Source organism: Mauremys mutica, chromosome 2, assembly GCF_020497125.1.
Source record: "Mauremys mutica isolate MM-2020 ecotype Southern chromosome 2, ASM2049712v1, whole genome shotgun sequence".
Taxonomy (NCBI): domain Eukaryota; kingdom Metazoa; phylum Chordata; order Testudines; family Geoemydidae; genus Mauremys; species Mauremys mutica.
In genome coordinates, this window is record NC_059073.1 from 177008193 (window position 1) to 177029327 (window position 21135).

A 21135-nucleotide genomic window follows, 5' to 3' on the forward strand; every position below is an offset into this window, starting at 1 on the left:
TCTGCTGCTGGTGCATATGTATTCTCTCTTCTCTAGATGCACAGAGATGGTGGAGTGCTGTGCTGGAGGAAGGAGGACACGAGACATAACAGGCAGGCAGGAGAAAAGGTGAGAGGGAATAACAGAAAGCAGCAGGAGCTGAAGGGAGAGAGAGGAGCCTCTTATGTACCTCTCTAGCACCCCCAGGAGCTTGGACTGATTAACATCAGCTTCTCAGGGAGCTTCCTGTTTCCCGCTGCTTCCTGAACGCACTTGAGGAGAACAGGCAGCCAACTGAAGTAATAGGAACCAGTTAGGCCCTTAAGACACTGATATCTTCCCTCACTCAGGCCCTGCTACCAGCCTGCTTATTTGTCCCCTTCAATTGAGTGTTGAGAGCCACTGTAGGTAGCACAGAACAGCAGTCATGAGTGAAAGGAGAAAACGCCCCTCTGGGGCAGCATTCAGAAAAAGAAAGAAAGCAAAGGAAGCTTTTCTATCTAAGCAGAAAGGAGTTCTCCTGAGATACATAGACACAAATGTTCACGGTGAGCCTTCCGGCCCCAGTGAGGAGGTGACTGGTGAGGAGACGCCTGATCTTCCAGTTAGTCAGAGTGCAGGTGACCTGGCAGCTACTGCAGCATCTCAAATGGATGTAACCATGTTGCACATTCCTGAAGAAAAGAGTAGATCAGAGAAGAGTGCGGTGGTGGCGCAAGAAACAGCTGCTGCTGAGTTTAGTTCCTTAAGTCTAGATGATCCAGGACTGTGGACCCGCTTGAGCAGTAGCCTGAGGGACTTCCTTGTACTGCATGGGCCACAGCAAGTGAAAAACTTCATGTTCCCCAAAGACAATGAAAATAAAATTTCCATCCAACACATTACTGGCATGAAATCCCCAATGGGGACAAAGTGGAGAGGCCATGGCTTATGTACTCAAAAACCCAGAATGCTGAATACTGTTTTTGTTGCAAACTCTTCCAGTCTAATGTTCCAGCCACATTGGGTTCTACAGGAACTGGAAAAATCTGGCTAGAAATCTGGCATGTCATGAGAAGGCAGCAAATCACCAGAGAGTGTTCCATAGGTGGAAAGAGCTTGAGATGAGACTAAGGTTAAAGGCCACCATAGATCAGCATCAAGAGAAGATTGCATCAGAATCTCTTTACTGGCAAAATGTTCTGAAAAGGCTCATTGCCTTGTGAGAATGCTTGCTACCCAAAACCTAGCACTGCGTGGCACTTCGGATCAGCTGTATGTGCCAAAAAATGGAAACTTCCTTAAAATGTGGAGCTGATGGCTGAGTTTGATACTGTACTCCAGGAGCATCTAAGAAGAGTCACCACCCAAACTGATTTATATGTATTTGACCCAGGTTTGTCAGGCCTAGCAAATGGTTATTTGGTTAGTGGTTGTAGTGTTACAGAAAAGATCACATTGGCATAAGACTCATTCAATGATAAGCAGAGCTGATGGTCTGCTAAGAAAGACTGCAAAGAGGCACATAAGATGCTGCTGATAGAAGTGTTGTGCTTGGCTAGAATGGGTACTTTTGAATCTAAGTTCTGTCCATCCTGAAGGTAGTTCAGTATGGCAGATATTCCCGTGCCTTCACCCTTCTTTGTGCACAAATCAGACATCAAGAATTGTAGCATTCAAAAACCAGTCGGAGAACACTTCAACCTCCCTGGTCACTCAATTACAGACCTCAAAGTTGCAATACTCCAACAAAAAACCTTCAAAAACAGACTCCAATGAGAAACTGCAGAATTGGAATTAATTTGCAAACTGGACACCATTAAATTAGACTTGAATAAAGACTGGGAGTGGATGGGTTATTACACAAAGTAAAAACTATTTCCCCATGCTAATTATTCCCCTACTGTTACTCACACCTTCTTGTCAACTGTCGGAAATGGGCCATCATGATTATTGCTACAAAAGTTTTTTTGTCTCCTGCTGATAATAGCCCACCTTAATTGATTGCTCTCGTCATAACTGGTATGGCAACACCCATTGTTTCATGTTCTCTGTGTATATATATCTTCCTACTGTATTTTCCACTGCAGGCATCCGATGAAGTGGGTTTTAGCCCATGAAAGCTTACGCCCAAATAAAATTGTTAGTCTCTAAGGTGCCACAAGTACTCCTCATTCTTTTTGCTGATACAGACTAACAGGGCTACCACTCTGAAAGAAAAATAATGTTATGCTGAGGTTTGGGCAAAACCTTGTTGACTCTGCCCTTCATTCAGGATAAATGTAGAAAGAAACCGAACTCCTCTATGGAAAAGATAGCTGAAGCAACAGGAATCTCCACCCAAAACACAAGCCACATGCAAGACTGGGAGGAGTTCAGCCATGCAGCCCAAGTTGTTTCCAGGGGCTCTGGTGATAATGCAAGAGCAGGGGAATGACTGGATTGCAGCTGTGTATCTGTGTGCACATGAGAGAAACACCACAGAAACAAAGAGAAGGCAGCAGAAACCTATGGACAGATAGAGAAAAAATGAAAAGTGAGCTTTTGGGTAAAGTGCTGAATGGACAGAGGCATGGATCAGTGAGCAAAGAAACTGACTCCTGCTGTCTGATTCCTGCTGTGTTGAGGGATACAAGACTTTGGACATTCTTTGTAAATAAACAGGATTGCATCAAAGAAATACCTCACTCCCCATCATCAATTTCTCTTCCTAAGAATGGCCCTACTGGGTCAGACCAAAGGTCCATCTAGCCCAGTATCCTGTCTTCCGACAGTGGCCAGTGCCAGGTGCCCAGAGGGAATGAACAGAACAGGTAATCATCAAGAGATCCATCCTCTGTCACTCATTCCCAGCTTCTGGCAAACAGGATAGGGACACCATTCCTGCCTATCCTGGCTAATAGCCATTGATGGACCTATCCTCCATGAATTTATCTAGTTCTTTTTTGAACCCTGTTATGGTCTTGGCCTTCACAACATCCTCTGCAAAAGGAGTTCCACAGGTTCGTAAAGGAAACAACCTGCAAAACCTCAAATTTTGGCTAACCACTCAGGTGTAAAGGGATAAGAATAATTTTCTCCACACCTTTACACACGCTTCTTAAGTAGATGGTCTTCTAGAGGTGACCATGGTCTCTATTACCTTTGAGGGAAAGGCTTTTCCTTTCAGTTTCTAGTGCCTCGGTTTGAATTGTCCTGGACTGGTGGGGAAGTGCACTGATGAATCTTGGCTGATAGGTCCTGTTGCAGGGGCAGATTGTTTGGATGGGTCCCCAATAGAGATGCCATGTTGGAGTTCCACAGTCTTCAAAAGTTTGGGGATTACTGTAATTACCGAATATTATGCCTTAATTTTTAAAAATTATTTTTGTATGTTTTTTTCTGTTAAAGGATGTGGTAGTAAGGCTGCCTTTGGCTATCTGTGAGTCAGAGCTGCTGTTTCACTGGAGTTTGGGTCTGCATCTTATGAAGTGCCTGAGAGAGTCTGTATTTTTACTCATGGCAAACAGGCTCTCATGTGGATTTTGCAAGAGGCAAAGTTTGTGAATACATCATTCAATCTCTGCTATCTCCACCAATATACTTCTGATACAGTCTGCCTTTTAGTTGCTAAGTTTCTTTGATGCATATTGCCTTTATTGAAACTAGGCATTGTTCTGCCCACTATCGTCATTGATGCATGATTTATTCTTCCCCATTGGCTGTGTGGATACCATTGTTGTGCTGTCTGACTGGATAAGAACATTCTCCCCCAGTTTTGACTAAACCAGTAATGGATAGTGGTGTTGTCTTTATGTCAAGGAAATTTATGCTCCTGAGTTTGTTTGAGGTGATCATTCCCCTGGAGTTGTTCATATGTGGAGCCCACTTCCAACACCTGACAGCTTGGCATCTATTATGGTTATTGCACAGTGTGGAAAGAAGAGAGGAATTCTCAGTGTGTACCTCTATCCACCATCTCAGTGAATCTGAATGTTATTCGGCATGGCTAGAGAATTGTCCCACTGATAATAGAAGCAGGGTCTGAAGTTGTCTCATGTGTAGTCTTGGCCAGGGTGAGATCCCTATGCATCATACCATTGTACTTAGTAGCAGTAAGCAGAGCAGGACTGATGTGTTCTGCTTTGGTCTGATCTGAGTTATGACCAGCCAAGGTTTCTGTTTGCTATGCCTTTTCAGTTTGTCTGGAGCATCCTGTTCAGCTCTGGTCACTTATTCGAATGAGGGATGAAGGGACCCTATTTTAGATTTATACGGTTGGTATTTCCCTATTATCTGAGTCCCCTCTGATTCCTTTGTTGTGTCCAGAGCAAGGTTAGCAATTATTCTTCTAGAGTGATATGCAGTCAAAGAAATTAGGAGAGGAAATCTCTCCGGAATATCTTGTTCTAGCTTTACGTTAAATCTGACTCAGAAAACTGGCCTTCTTCTGAGGAGAATGAGATGAATAAGGGCAGAGGAGCCTGCATCCCAATGCCTGTACTAGTTTGGATACAGGCTACAGATTCCCTATCCTGCTGGAAACTGGTAGGACAATGGGCTATTGGCTCAAAAACTGTAATTGCTGATGGCTGTAAGGATCTGTTGTTTGCCAAAGAGGTTCTGAAGAGTTTGTAGGGCAGCTGTAAGGCTGCCATTCTCTTCAGGCTCTGGAGATTCCAGGGGACACATGCATACATTTCAGTGCTGTACTACAGAGATTGAGAAATTATCTCTGAGAAGATGAGAGTGAATGTCTCTGTCTGTCTGTTGTGAGGTATAAAAATAAAACTATAAAAATATGTTCTGTTGAAACCTGTTAGATATATTACAGTGCAAATTGGGGAGAGAATGTATAAAGAACACCAATAAATTTACTACGTACTAGTTTTTTAAGACTTTATTCAAATGTATTCCAAATACTTTTTACAAATTTTTGTGGCTATATCAAATATTTGTTCTCTAATTAATTGTATTGTTCTCGCGCTCTCTCTCTCTCTCTCCCCGTGAGGTTGATTGGCAGCTGTCATTAACATCTATATTCCAGGGTTTGCATTCACAGCTCTGAGGTTTAATTTTGTATAATACTCTTTTGAAAAATCCTGAAAAGACAGAACTTTGGTCTGTGCTTTACTGAATTTAGCATTCTTGGCACATTTCCATCATCTGATGCAGGATTAGGACACGTGGCTTTGCCATTTCTGCAGCGATGATCATGTCATCTACTGTAATTTTAACTCCTTGAATACGACCAAAGGTCTCTTCATTTTTCTGCTGGAAGACCTCACTAGCAGACTTGATCCCAAATGGCAGATACCAAAAGTGGTCTCTTCCATGTGGAGTGTTGACGGTGAAGACATGCTTATCCATCAAGGACAGCGTAGACCTTTTTGAACACCAAATGGCTCAAAACATGGCCTGTGGTGGCTACAGTGTGGTAGTCTGTGTACAGCTTTACTCAGGTCCTGTAGGTCCAAACATACCTGCAAAGTGCCATTCTTTTTCTTTATGATCTCAAAGCTATTAATGTAAGTGTGCGACTTTCTCAACCCAGGTTATGATTCCTGCTTTTTCCATCTGGTGCAAGGTATTCTTAAGTCTGTGTAGTACTGTGAAGGATATATTTCAGCACCTTTGCACAACCAGTATTAGAGCCCTGCGCGGATACAAAAATGTGTATCCGCATCCGATCTGCGATCCATAAAAATTGTCCGCTGGCCTGGCCGGGGTGGGGGTGACTTGTGGAGCTGTCGGGGGCTGCTCGGGCTGCCCGCCCAGGGCAGGTGGAGGGTCCGCCACAGCTCCCTACAGCTGCCCGCCTGGCTCCTACCATGGCTGGGAGCCAGTTCTGAGCCGCAACATGCCCCCCACACACATCCCAGACGGAGCCATGGCAGAGCCATGCTGGCAGCTGTGGAGAGCCTGGCTCCCTCCGGGGCAGGTGGAGGGACCCAGGCTCCCCACAGCTGCCAGCATGGCTCTCCAGCTCCGAGCCACAAAATAAATAAAGCAACTTTTTAAAAAAGTGTGTGTGTGGGGGGAGGAAACAGAAAAACTCAGGATTTTATTTGTTAGAAACTGAGACATCCCTTCACACACACACACACACACACACACACACACACACACACACACACACACACACACCTGGCAAGTAAAAATCCTGCTGCTGGCACAGTCACCCGTGGGAAGGCTCAGTCAGTGGGCAATCAACCCACGGGGGAGGGGGTGAGTCTCTCCCCAGCGCGCTGCAGGCCTGGCCAGGGCAGCAGAGGGCGAACGGCCATCTCTGAGGCGGAGCGCGGGGCTGCCTATGCGCCCCCTGTGCGGAGTCAGGGTGTCGGGGGAAGTGGTGTGTCCGGTCTGGGTTCTGGCCTAGATACCTGTCTCAGAGCTGGGAGGCCCCCCGACTAGTGTGCCTGCTCCCAGACCTCCGCCCAGGATGGGTGAAGGATCTGTGCCGCAGTTCCTCACAGCTGCCCGCCCAGCTCTTACCATCAGAGCCCTGCACAGATACAAAATTTGTATCTGCATCCACGCTGATATGCGCAAAAATGGTCCACGGATATAAAGCTGATACCTGCAGATTTGCAGGACTCTAACCACTATCACCTGAGGATCTTATAGATGTAATGCTCTCCTTCAAATTCCCAAAGGCCCTCAAATACGATCTTGTATCTTGCAGTCAGGCTTTCCTTGGTGATAGGCTCAATTATTCCTAGACCATAATTTCAGCTTACATTCAGTATTTATTATGCTGTAAGTGAGGTATCTTTTTGGTACCAGGGTAAAGCTGTAATGGTGGATCTAGTATTCAGTGTCAGCTACTATGGGGCTGGATGTGCTGCATCCGAGGGTGCTAAAGGAGTTGGCGGATGTGATTGCAGAGCCATTGGCCATTATCTTTGAAAATTCATGATGAACGGGGGAGGTCCCAGATGACTGGAAAAAGGCTAATGTAGTGCCCATATTTAAAAAAGGGAAGAAGGAGGATCCGGGGAACTACAGGCCAGTCAGCCTCACCTCAGTCCCTGGAAAAATCATGGAGCAGGTCCTCAAGGAATCAATTCTGAAGCACTTAGAGGAGAAGAAAGTGATCAGGAACAGTCAGCATGGATTCACCAAGGGCAAGTCATGCCTGACTAACCTAATTGCCTTCTATGAGGAGATAACTGGGTATATGGAAGAGGGGAAAGTAGTGGATGTGTTATTCCTTGACTTTAGCACAGTATTCTTGCCAGCAAGTTAAAGAACTATGGGCTGGATGAATGGACTATAAAGTGGATAGAAAGCTGGCTAGATCATCGGGCTCAACGGGTAGTGATCGATGGCTCCATGTCTAGTTGGCAGCTGGTTTCAAGCGGATGCCCTAAGGGTCGGTCCTCGGGCCAGTTTTGTTCAATATCTTCATTAATGATATGGAGGATGGTGTGGACTGCACTCTCAGCAAGTTTGCAGATGACACTAAACTGGGAGGAGTGGTAGATACGCTGGAGGGTAGGGATAGGATACAGAGGGACCTAGACAAATTAGAGGACTGGGCCAAAAGAAACCTGATGAGGTTCAACAAGGACAAGTGCAGAGTCCTGCACTTAGGATGGAAGAATCCCATTCACTGCTACAGACTAGGGACCGAATGGCTAGGCAGCAGTTCTGCAGAAAAGGACCTAGGGGTTACAGTGGACGAGAAGCTGGATATGAGTCAACAGTGTGCCCTTGTTGCCAAGAAGTCTAACGGCATTTTGGGCTGTATAAGTAGGGGCATTGCCAGCAGATCGAGGGATGTGATTATTCCCCTCTATTCGACATTGGTGAGGCCTCATCTGGAGTACTGTGTCCAGTTTTGGGCCCCACACTACAAGAAGGATGTGGAAAAATTGGAAAGAGTCCAGCGGAGGGCAACAAAAATGATTGGGGGGCTGGAGCACATGACTTATGAGGAGAGGCTGAGGGAACTGGGATTGTTTAGTCTGCAGAAGAGAAGAATGAGGGGGGATTTGATAGCTGCTTTCAACTACCTGAAAGGGGGTTCCAAAGAGGATGGATCTAGACTGTTCTCAGTGGTACCTGATGACAGAACAAGGAGTAATGTTCTCAAGTTGCAGTGGGGGAGGTTTAGGTTGGATATTAGGAAAAACGTTTTCACTAGGAGGGTGGTGAAGCACTGGAATGGGTTACCTAGGGAGGTGGTGGAATCTCCTTCCTTAGAGGTTTTTAAGGTCAGGCTTGACAAAGCCCTGGCTGGGATGATTTAGTTTCGAATTGGTCCTGCTTTGAGCAGGGGGTTGGACTAGATGACCTCCTGAGGTCCCTTCCAACCCTGATATTCTATGATTCTCTATAGGTCCCTCCAAAGGAGGGTTGCTTTAGGCAAATTGTTCCACGGTTTTTCCTTGACCTAGGTCACCAGCCATAAGAATAAACTGCCCAGGTACAGGAAGTTTTCCCAGCCCCTTTTGCATACTGTGTCATAGATATTTTACTGCCACACTTACAACAAACCTTTCTGTATGCAGCACAACTTTGTAGGCTATGCACAGTGCTGCCCTACTTTATCCAAGTCTTGTTTGTCTCTCTCTTTAGGCTTTGTTTTGAATTTCTTTACAGTGAGGGTGGTGGCACTTACCCCTTTGTAGTTCTAGGAAGATGAATGACATCTGGTTACTTGTCCTGCCTGCTTGCTGGCCATTTCTCTTTATTGTCTGGCTTCCTACACAAGTCTCTGCTCTGGAGTAAAGGGAGGACCCATCTTGCCTCAAGGAATCAAACTGCCTTAGTTAGCAAGGGCCAGATCAGATTTTCATAGGTATTTAGACACTCAAAGATGAAGATAGGTATCTAGTGGGATTCTCAAAAGCACCTAAGCAGTTTAGGTGCCTAACTCTCATTGAAAATTTGGCATCAAGAATCCAAACATACAGAACTTACAGGGAGAGAAAAATTAGGGGCACCTACAGGGCCGCCCAGAGGATTCAGGAGGTCTGGGGTCTTCAGCGGCGGGGGTCCTTCTGCTCCGGGTCTTCGGGGCACTTCGGCGGTGGGTCCTAGAGCAAGTGAAGGACCCGTCACTGAACTGCCACCAAAGACCCGGAGCGGAAGGAGCCCTCGCTGCCGAATTGCCGCCGAAGACCCGGAGCAGAAGAAGCTCCAGGTCTTCAGCAGCGAGTCCTTCACTCCAGGTGTGTTTGGCGGCACTGAAGGACCTGCCGAAAACTCTTGTGGGGGCCCCTGCGGGGCCCGGGGCAAATTGCCCCAATTGCCCACCCCGGGTGGCCCTGGGCACCTAAAATAGCTTTTCTGTACTTCAGAGTTCAGTAAGTTGGGACTTTCAAGGGCCAGAAGCAAGTGATGTGTCCCATTGCACAGCTGGAACTCTCACTTTTTCAGCTGGTATCAAGCTCCCATTACTATTCTAGATGGATCATGAGATCATCCTCTTCATCATCATGTTCCCATTACACCTCTGGTGTTTAGGGCAGTGATGAAGCTCCTCCACCCCTGTCTGTTTCTGACAAGTCTTTCATAGTTCCCCAGCTGTGTTCCAGGTTTTTCAGCTCGGCTTCCTCAGCTCTTCGCCATGTTGTTTTTGGGCAGCCTCATTTTCGCTTGCCTCCAGGTGTCCATCTTATTGCTACTCTGGTGATGGAATCAGTTTCCAACCGAAGCACATGGGCAATCCATCTCCAACACCTCTTGGCAATGATGGTGCTCAGATCCACTTGGATGCACTGTGTCAATAGATTTTGGTTTGAGAGTGTTCTGGACCAAAAGATACAGAGGATTTTTCTGAGGAAAAATGTATGGAGTGAAGACAGCTTGGACATGTCATACTTTCTCATTCCCCAGCATTCTGCACTGTAAAGTAATGTTGAAAGTATGCAGCTCTGATAAATCTTGAGTTTGGTTTTGGTGTTGAATTTTGATAATTTCCAGACTGTGTTTAAGCTCTTGAAGGTGTTTCTGGCTTTATTGATTTTGTACCGGATGTCCTGGCTTGTTCCACCGTCCTGACTTATGGTGCTGCCCAAGTATGTGAATGTTTCTACATTGGTGAGAACATAATCCTCTATCTGTACTGGTGATGGCTGAGGCAATATTAAGGGTCATGATATCTGTCTTACTGCGATTGATTTTCAGTCCAATTTGCTGGCTGAATGCGTTGAGTCAAGTTGTTTTTTCTTGTATATGGTGTTGGGTATGTGATAGGACAACGAGATCATCTGTGAAGTCCAAGTCTTCAAGGAATGAGAATGTGCCATAGGCTGGTCCTGTGCATGCTATCAAAAGCCTTCTCAAAGTCTATGAAGTTTATGTAGAACTGCTGTTGCCATTCTAATCACTGTTCTATTATGTTTCATAGAGTGAAGATCTGGTCTGTGCATCCATGCCCTTTCCGAAAAATCTTCTTGCTCTTCTCTGAGAAAACTATCAACTGCCTCTGATATACACGGGACTATGATCTTACACAATACTTTGCTTGGCACACATAAAAGTGTGATACAACGCCAGTTATTACAATCACAGAGAATTCCTTTCTTTGGTATCTTCACTATAATCCCAATGGTCCACTCTCCTGGCACTTTTTCCCTTTCCCAGACTGATGTAAATAGAGGGGCCAGGATAGATGCTAATAACTCAGGATTTACCTTGAACAATTCTGCATTCCAGAATTACCAAGAGCTTTCCCATTTTTTAAGGATTTGATGGCTTGAATGATCTCTTCTGTCTGTGTTGATATCGAGATTGTCTTCTGCCTCCTGGATGCTTGCTTCCTCTTTAGATGGCTCTCTGATCAGCAATTCTTTGAAATGCTTTGTCCGGCGCATTTCTTGTTCTTTTTCTGTTATTAGTAGGTGGCCTTGTTTGTCCTTGATGAGAGTATTTGTTGGTGTCTGCTGTTTACCACTGATAAGCTGGAAGACGGTTCCTTGTTCAACACGAGCAGCTGCATCCTCTGCTTGTGTTGTCAGATTATCAATATAATGTCATTTGTCCGCTCTCACAAGAGCATAAGAACATATTCATGTCCATAAGAACATAAGAATGGACATATTGGGTCCATCTGGCCCAGTATTCTGTCAACTGATAGTGGCCAGAGCCAAATGCTTCACAAGGAATTAACAGAACGTGGCAATTTTGAGTGATCCAGTCCAGTCCCAGCTTCTGGAAGTTGGAAGTTCATGGACACCAGGAGCATGGGGCTACATCAGTGACTATCTTGATAGCCACTGATGGACCTGTGCTCCATGAACTTATCTAATTCTTTTCTGAAGTCAGTTGTACTTTTGGCCTTCACAACACCCCATGGCAACAAGTTCCACATGGTGATTGGGCATTGTCTGAAGAAGTAACTCCTTATGTTTGTGTTAAACCTGCTACCTACTCATTTCATTCAGTGACCACCTTGTTCTTGTGTTATGTGAAGGAGTAAATAACCTTTCCAATTCACTCTCTCCATACTGTTCATGATTTTATAGACTTGTATCATATCCTCCCTTAATCATCTCTTTTCTAAGATGAACAGTCCCAGTCTTTTTAATCTCTCCTCGTATAGAAGCTGTTTCATATGCCTAATCACTTTTGTTGCCCTTCTCTGCACTTTTTACCAATTCTAACATACCTTTTTTTGAGATAGAACAACCAGAACTGCATGCATTATTCAAGGTGTGGGTGCACCATGCATTTATATAATGGCATTATTATTATATTTTCCTTTCCTAACATTCTGTTACCTTTTTCACTGATGCTTTACTTTGAGTGGATATTTTCAGAGAACTATCCACAATGACTCCAAGATCTGTTTCTTGAGTTGTAACAGCTAATTTAGACCCCATAATTTTAAATGTATTGTTGGGATTATGTTTTCCAGTGTGCATTACTTTGCACTTATCAACACTGGATTTCATCTGCCATTTTGTCACCAGTCAAGTGAGATCCCTTTGCAACTCTCCACTGTTATCTTTGGATTTATCTATCTTGGATTATAAACTATCTATTCACATAATCATACACAGTCACAGCATGGCCCTAGTCCCATACTGGGATATTCAGGAGTTTGCCAGTCTAAATAACACAGATGCACAGAAGCTCTGGTAAGTAAACTATTTAGATGCAGAGTAAATCCTCTCCACGTCACACTATCCAGTGCTCTCCCAGTGCACACTTGCACTTGGCTTACTACAGGTAAACTGGAAGAGGGGTAGCGAGTAGATAAAACCTGGCTATGGTCATCCAGAGAAGTTGTTATTCCCTTACCTAAAAAAGCAGTACATAGGAACTCCAACAGGTCCCTCAAGTTAATCTATCACCTTATCTGGAGCAAGCATGTTGGTACAGAAGATTATCATGCACAAGCAGGACAAGCTGGCATACTGTAATGAGTCCAGCAGATGGTAGCACTTCCAAGCACCAGAAGGAAGGGATAGCTTGGAGCAAACCTCTCCAATGGCCAACGGTTCCCTCTCCTAATGGTAGGTACAGAAGGCCTAGCAAGGAGTCATCAGTATACTATGCATACACACACGTGCGTTGTCCCACAGAGACCCACTTGGCATGTGAGGAACTGAGGCACCCCAGGTACCACAAACAGGACACACAGGTAGTGAACAGCCACTAACCAGCCAGGAACTTTCACCTAGGACACCCACCATAAACAGCTGATCAACAGACAGTATCAGACTCCTGACAAGGATACAGAATCATCACCTGGAGCTGGCAAGGCAACCCTCCCAACATACAAACGACCCAGCCAAATAACCACCAACACATAGGATGTGGTAGTCGTTTTAAAAAACTCCAGGGGGCAATCACACTGAAAAGCAACAGCCATCCGTTCCAAGGCTAGACAAAATATTAGGGGTGAAATTCCATATTGCTCCACATACAGTTTCCCAGTTCTAATGTCTGTGAATGTACCTCCCAGGACAGTGAAGAGAACCATGTTCAAAACAGAAACTAACAGAAACAACACAGACAAACCATTCAGACAAGAAGAAAATCCAGTACAACATCCCACTGAGATTGACCCTGGGGAAACAGGCCAGACCATGTCCAATACAATATCTCTGCAGATATCTGTGTTGCTGACCCAGGAAATGGTGCGTACATACAATATTCCTAAACTTGATGACAAATCTGTACCCAGCACAGGGTTTTTCTGAGACAAGTCATCTCACTCCACAACACCCTCTGACACGGTGAAGCCCTTTCTCCCAAGGTGCTAGAAGATGCCTCTACAGAAAAAAAGAGTCTGGTTACCTCAAAGGGCCTGCTATAAAGCGAAAAGTGGACAGATGGCTGGACTGATGAAGCAGGATCATAAGCAATATGTAAATTGTTACCAATGATGCTGGATCAATATATGGGACTGAATGGGAAGTTCACAGACAAGGCAGACCCTCTGGCAATATTACGGGAAAGCTAGCAGCTGACATGACCCGTCAGAAAATCAATTTGCAGCAGAGAGCTGCTATATGAGTGAAATTTGACTAATGTTGTCAAAAATAATGAGGCAAGGCAGTTCACAGAGTCTGGGGGTGGAGGTGGGGGTGGAAGAATTAATACATGGAAAGAGAAAAACATCCCAACCTGTACATTTCTTTTCTCTGAAATAATGGGTGTGATTCACCCCTTGGTTGCTCAAATTGTATGCCAAGATAACTCCACTGAAGTCAATGGAGATACCATGGGGTAGAACTGGAGTAATGCAGTGGTGAAGCTGTCCCAATATGATTCTTCAGTGGGTCCCAAACTGCAGGACACCTAGGCTTTGGCTACACTAACACTTTTGTCGGTCAGGGCTGTGACACCCCCCCGACCGACATAAGTTTCCCGAAAAAGAACCGGTGTGGACAGTGCTGTGTCAGTGGGAGACACTCTCCCACCGACATAGCTACCACCACTCGTTGGAGGTGGTTTAATTATGCCGGCAGGAGAGTGCCCTCCCACCAACATAAAGCAGCTACATGGGAGACCTTACAGTGGTGCAGCTGCAGTGGTACAGCTGTGCTGCTGTAAGGTCCGTAACGTAGACATAGCCCTAGTTTGTGTTTTGCCTCAATGTTCACATCTCCTCTCTCTGGCTAGCTCCCCTTTGAGAGCCCCTAGTGGGCATCCAAGGCAGAAAACTCAGAATTCAGCAATTTCTGTATAGATTCTCACCAAAAACCTGTATTTAAATAACTCTCACTAGATAAAATGGTAACACCCAGCAAGATGTGCCAAACACAGAAATGTGACTGCTGGACATTGTAGAATTAGTTATAATTCATAAAATTCAATACCTCTTTTTGACTATATACACACACACAGACACACTTCTGTAGCAAATAAACAAAATCAGAAAGAAGAAAAAAGTTTTTAAGAGCAATGGGTGAAAAAACTGGCTTCTACCAACATATCTGCAAACTGTCCCTGATATTTCATCCGTTAAAGCTTGAGTTTTTAATTAAAAAACAAAACAACCCCCCCCCCACACACACACACCAAATCAACAAGCTTCTGTTAGTGGGTAAAGTACTCTGGAAATTAGAATAACATGATTATTTAAGATCCAGTTGCTAGTACATTCTGAACTGTGAACCTAACCAAACAAGTAGGCTTACTCAACTTCAAAATAGTCAGTAATACACACAAAAAATGCCAAATACACCTCTACCCCGATATAACGCAACCAGATATAACACAAATTCAGATATAACACGGTAACAGCGCTCTGGGGAGGCAGGGCTGCACGCTCCAGTGGATCAGTGCGTCAGCGTGTCTGGCTCTGACACGCTGCTCTGAGCGGCATGTTAAGGGTACCGGGCCAGGGCCGAGTGGTTGGATAAGGGGCAGAGGGTCTCGGGGAGTGATCAGGGGACAGGGAGCAGTGGGGAGCCACAGCCTGAGGAGGGCAGCGGCAGTGCAGGGAACGTCACACGGGCTCCAGCCGGCACTGAGAAGTTGGGGAAGACTGGTCCATGCGGGGAAGTTGCAGATCCAGGGCAGGGAGAGGTGCCCGTCCTAGATGGCACCGTGCAGGTACCCCTGTCCCAGCGCTGCATGGCTTGGCACACAGCGGGCCCAGCTGGCAGGCTGTGCCCCACTCGCAGCAGCGCCGGGCAGGCTCTCCGGGTCCATAGCACGCCAGACTACCTGCATGCAGTCAGGGGCTCTGTGCACCACGGTGGGCAGCTGGCCACAACGTCCTTACCAGAGACGGGCTGCACAGGGCTCTGCAGAGGAGGAGAGACGGGCTGAGCACGGGCATGCATGGCAGGAGCTGACCGCCGATGGCTCACCCTCCCCCGGCACCGTGTGGGCATGGGGTGGGGACCAGGCGCATGTGGGCACCTCGGGCAAGGCTGCCAGCCCTGTTCCCCCTTGCGGGCTCAGCCGTCGCGCTAGGCTAGGCGCGCTCCGTGGACAGGGCAGCAGCCGCTGGGCCAGTTCCCGCGGGGCTTGCCCCTGCTGATTTGGTCAAGCAGGTATGAGCACTTCCGTGTGCCAGCTCCCCGGGTCCTAGCACCCGTCCTGGTGTGGCGTGTGGCTCAGCGTGGGAGTCCTGGAGGTGATTAGGGATGGGGGGGTTGGATGGGTAAGGGGTTCTGAGGGATCAGTCAGGGGGAGGGAAGTAAGTGGGGGTCAGATGGGGGCGGAGCTATTGCTGACTATTAATAATGGAGATGCTCGAGGCCAAAGCAAGTTCGATATAACGTGGTTTCACCTATAACGCGGTAAGATTTTTTGGCTCCCATGGACTGCGTTATATCGGAGTAGAGGTGCATTCGCTTACAGCAGTGGCTTACTCCTAAACAAATGTTTACTTCACCTGTTTAGATAACTGTTCCTCGCAAAGTTTGTAGAGTGTGTAAAATTTTCGACTAAGGATTTGATTGTCTCGGAAACCTGCACTTGCCAGCTTGACTCTCATAATGATACCACGGTCAGGCACCATCATAGCCACTGTACGGAACTGAATCTTTAGATTTTCTGGAAGTTCCTGTCGCCCTGCATAACCAGGATTCTGAAAGACACAGAGTGCAAAATAATAAATTATCACTTACTCTCTGTGTGAGCAGAGAGTTTATTTTTTTCTGGATATTACTTGATATAAACACAGGAGTGAAGGAATATGACAACCAGAGCACTCACATACCATTATCCAATTTCATCTAAAATACTGCCGCTCATGCAATATGTAATATCACACCCCTATTCTGAGACCACAGGAATGTCTAGTAAATGTATTGCTTTGGCAAATCACAATCATATTATTAATATTTTTTTAAAGTAAACAATTTTAAAATAAAGATAAATGCCTCGATCTTCAATTATGATTGAGGAATACTCAGCACAGCTTTATGCTCCCCTGTCTCTGTACCCATTATGCTGGCAGGCAGAAGTTGTGCACTGCTGCCCTGCTCAGGAGGAATCCTCCAGTGGCCAATTAAACTGGATCTTAGGCAGCTTTGTGCCACCCCTAAATACTGGAGGGCTGACACCAAACATTCTAAATTCTGATGAAGAGGTTGATGAGACAGACTATAGTGGGTCTTCAAAAAGCCGACTGTGTGTCCTTCTTTTCATTCCTGTTTGTAAAAATATTTAGTGCTTGGATTTCAAATCAGCCTGACAAGTTTTCAATACCCAATTTAAAAAAATCACTCTGAAACATGTGGTTTATGATGGAAATATGACTCGTATTCAGTACAGCAAGTTCTATGTTCCTATTAGAGATAAGGGCAACAGAGGATGTCAATATTATTTATGAGCCCGCACACTATCAGTCAAATCCTGATTCCTTTACTCATACAAGTAGTTTCATAGACTGCATACAAATAGTCCCATAAGACTATTTTGTGGGTAAAGGAACCAGGAGTCTGTCCTCTGATGCTATGATTCACACACACATACCATAGTCAGAAATATGCCAAATTCTCTGTCCATGTCAACAACATCACCATCAGTAAAGATGAACTGGAGCTTCTTATTTTTCTTACACTGAAGCACAATATAGATCTGCTGAGCAGCTACTGATAGAACAGGAAGTTCAATGCGATTAAATTCATCAAAGCAACCCCATGCACCTGACTGGGCCAAACCTATGAGAAAATTGAGGGGGGGAGAACCACAAGAATTTTGTTAGATATATTACATCAGGCCATACATAAAGTACAGTATATTTTGGATATATAATGTAGCATGAGAAAAACTAAGAGAATATGATAAAACATAAGGAGGAAAAACTCAAAATAAATCAGCTCACCCATTAGAACCACCTAGGGAAACACTCGTCAATAAAATAGATGTATGGACACCTTTGCAGGGAATCGTATGCTTTTACAGCTACCATTATCAAAGCAAGGGACCACTGTAAATATTATATTTATATACAGCACCTATGGGCAAAAAAAAAAAGGCCCACCATTCTTTGCAGTGCATGGAGAGCCAAGAGTTCACGGGGCCAGGAACAGGATTGTATGAAGTTGTGTTTGAGGGGGTTCACTTGAAGTAGAGCTTGGGACCACATCCAGATATCATTGTACTCCTGATAGCACCACAACTGTACTCAGCTTTCTATAGTAACCAATGCACATAGCAAGAACTGAATGGAAAACAGAGTTCTCCTCCTGAAGAACTAACAATCTGAAGTCACACACCATTACAACAAATGCACATAACAGGCCATGGAGTGGAATTGTGGCCTGAAGTTATAAACCTCTTGGTACAGGTGTACTTTTAAAGAGGGTCAAATCCCTCCATTTCTGCATCAAGTCCAAGTCACCAGGCTCATAGCAGGGGATTTTACAATTATGGATGAGGGCAGAAATTCTCTCCCAAGTTGTGGCGTGGCAGTGAAGGTGCTGTAGTAGCCCCTTCTGCCATTTCACTCCCACCCCAAGAGAGGCAACAGCCAGTAAATGTGTGCAGGAACTGATCCACTGTCTCCTCTCCTCAGTGGTGCAAGCAGAGATCATTTCTTGCTGGTACACTGCACTCATGGGAGGGGGCACGTGACCTCCCCATGTGACCCCTCCTGCCCCGCCCACAGCCCCACGCTCTCCCCATCCCCTCCCTATGATCCACATCCATCCCACGTTACCTGTGGGGGCAGGGCCAGCTCCAGGCACCAGCTCAGCAAGCAGGTGCTTGGGGCGGCCAAGGGGAAGGGGCGGCACGTCGGGCTCTTCGGCGGCACTTCAGCAGCGGGTCCCTCAGTCCCTCTCGGAGGGAAGGACCTGCCGCCGAAGTGCCGCCGAAGAAGAAAGTGGTGCAATGGAGCTGCTGCCGATCGCGATCGCAGCTTTTTTATTTTTTCTTTTTGTCTTTTTTTCGCTGCTTGGGGTGGCCAAAAGCCTGGAGCTGGCCCGGCGGGGCAGGGAGGGAGGGGACGGGTCTCTGTCCTCCTCCCGCTGCACCACAGACTTCTGCTGTACAGACCCTGGGCAGGAGGACTCAGGAGATACAGCTGCATGGAAGAGCTGGGGGCAGTACAGCCATGCCGGGGGAGCTGCTGGCGTTCTGCTTCTTTCCCCACTGGGAACTGCAGCAGGGAAAGGAGCAGAACGCCAGCAGTTCCTCCAGAAGCTGTACTGCCCCCAGCCTCGCACCCCCAGCCCTGACCTCCAGCAGGGCTATTGTACAGACGGAGGAGACGCAGCTCAGTGGAAGGGCAGGGGCGGGGCTGGGGGTGAGCTCGTCCTCTATCTTTCCGGTACACCATACCAGCTATAAATATCTTTCTGGTACGTCAAGTACCACCGTACTTGCACCACTGCCTCTCCTCTCACAGCCCACTCCTGCCCCATCTCCAAACCTTGATGCACTTGGATAGAGGGAACCTTAGCGGGTGGTCCCTGTGGAGCGGCCTCTGTGCAGACTCACTAAACCCTGCCTGCTCTTGTGCAGCAGAATATCCCCCATTCTCCTGCAGGAAGGATCTCCATGGACATCTGGATTTAACCCAGACAGTCGTTTGGAGCAGAAGATGGCTAACTCCTGGTAACGACTGATTGGGAGGCCAGTCCAAGTATAGAGGGGGGCATGGAGGAAGGTATTACTTTGGGAGTGGATAAAGAAACGAAGATCATTGTGCAGTAGAGGGAGTGACCTGGGATGAGATGGGAAGAGAGAAGACTAGAGCTGTGAGCTAGAATGGAGCTGTGGAGTGCTTTAAAGACAAGTACAAGAAACTCAAACTGAACAAAAGAAAAAGAGAGAGAAGGAGCCAGGACAAAGATTTAAGATACGGGGAAAGAGTTGAGAGGGAAATGACATTGGTGGCATCCTTTTGGACAGACTGTAGAGGGAAGGGATGAGGTACAGAGAGGCCAGAGGTTCAGACTGTCATGGTACCCAAGGAGGGAGAAATAGAGAATGAGGCTATTCGACCTGAAAGACTATTTACAGCAATTTTTTTAATATAGTACTATTTTATATTCTTTGTATGGAATGCTCTATTAAAAACATTCTCTAACATGGAACCACTATAAGAAGAAAACAGACAGGGCCCTGTATATGCCATGATTCTCCATATTCATATTCTGTATTTTTCCCTCCTCGGGTACCATATGAATGCCATATTATCCAGCCCTTGCCACAGAATTGTCCTACAGAATCTAAGCTTTCATTTACAAATTTTGTTAGCCGTTATTATTATGAAAAAATCTTTACAAACATAAACCAACTCTCAATCAATGTAGGGCTGTCTTCCTGCAGTGTGAAATAATATCGGAGAGTTGTGTGCAGTACTATTCATCTCAATGGGTGGCTAACAATGAAATCTAAAATGTACAATTCAAAACCTGACTCAGGAGAGCATTTGTATTCAGGAAGGGTGCCTAAGCATGTGCTCATTTTTAAGCATGTGCTCAAGTGCTTTGCTTAAAAGGGGAGAGGGGTTTAAAAGCATGCTTAAATACTTTCCTGAATCGGGGCCCAATGTCAACTCAGTTAATTACTTCACTGCTGATACGTTTAGCAGGAACATCCAGCTAATATGTTTATCCCACAATGACAAGCTTCTTCTGAAAACCTCAAATGTCCAAAACCCCAAATACCCCAACCTAGCTGCCAAAAATTCCAGCTTTAGCCCTGAAGATATCTAACGCAGTTACTCACTGTCCATACAGAAACGTGCAGTCTATTGAAAGCATTAAACATTGAGCAGTGGAAATAGAAATTGAATTTATTATCAAAATAAAATGCACAGGGGGTTTTATACTGGGTATATTTTTTCTTTTCGTATTTAATTTAAACTCTTCCTTTTTAATTTAAATAAAGCTGCTACAGAATTTTTCATCTGTTGCACCAAAGTGCTGAGGAATCCAGGACCCTTCTGCAGAATTTAGGTCTAACTTGCCCCAGATTACATGGGGTGTAGAAAACATCTGTCTCATACATATATACTAGCCAAATCTATGATGAGATATGTAACACTGGCTTTGGCAGGCCACATTTCACTTTATTAATTAAGAACCTATTTTAATTTCACCACTGGAGCTTTAAAAAAGAACATAACAGAAATAAAACTCAGAGTCTTATAACTGGTTAGGACAAAAAAGGTTAAACATGTCAGGAAACCTACTCCCTGCTCCTCCCCACCCCAGCCAGCAGACCTTTATCAACAAAGCACATGTCCTACAAGAGGCATTAGTGGCTCTGTGATGTTGAACTATAGTATGTTCAGGGTCCTCAGATTTTTCATGCCAATGTTTACTGCACAGGTGAAATAAATCAAGGGCTGATTTTACAGATTCTGCAGAAGCTGTTTTCCCACAAAATTCCAAGAAACTGAAAATACCCAGTTTTTTGTGCATATGCATTTACATACACACACACTATGTTAATATAGACATAAATCGCATTCTTTGGGTGAGAGCATCCCTCTGGTGTTAAAAACTGTAGCAGGGGACTCTGTGGTAAGAAATCTTTATGAGGATTTCATCACAGCATCCCATGGAAAGGAGGGATTGACCCCTCTGCATAAAAGGCCACAGGTCCATTCCCAAACCTGGCAGATCTACATGGAAGCCCAGTGCTTCTACAACAACTCTGGGCCCCAGCAGGCTGCTCCTTGTCACTCTGGCTGCAGTGGCTCCTAGGACTCCAGAGGGAGACTGTAGAAGAGTTATTACAATTTGGGGCCGTATTACCTTTTTCATGTTTCTCCACAAACCTGGACACACTGGATGATGTGCAAACCCACCTGTCCCA

General features: G+C 45.6%; 1 protein-coding gene across 1 annotated transcript in view; it reads right to left on the bottom strand.

The window, feature by feature from the left end:
* Positions 1-21135, bottom strand: part of LOC123364581 (dynein axonemal heavy chain 5-like) — a 317201-nt gene that overhangs the window by 148089 nt on the left and 147977 nt on the right. Inside the window, exons 45-46 of the mRNA XM_045006814.1 lie at positions 16834-17021; positions 15749-15943 (exon numbers count right to left, since the gene is read on the bottom strand). Coding sequence (XP_044862749.1) covers positions 15749-15943; positions 16834-17021 — 383 coding nt within the window. The remainder of the gene's footprint in view (positions 1-15748; positions 15944-16833; positions 17022-21135) is intronic.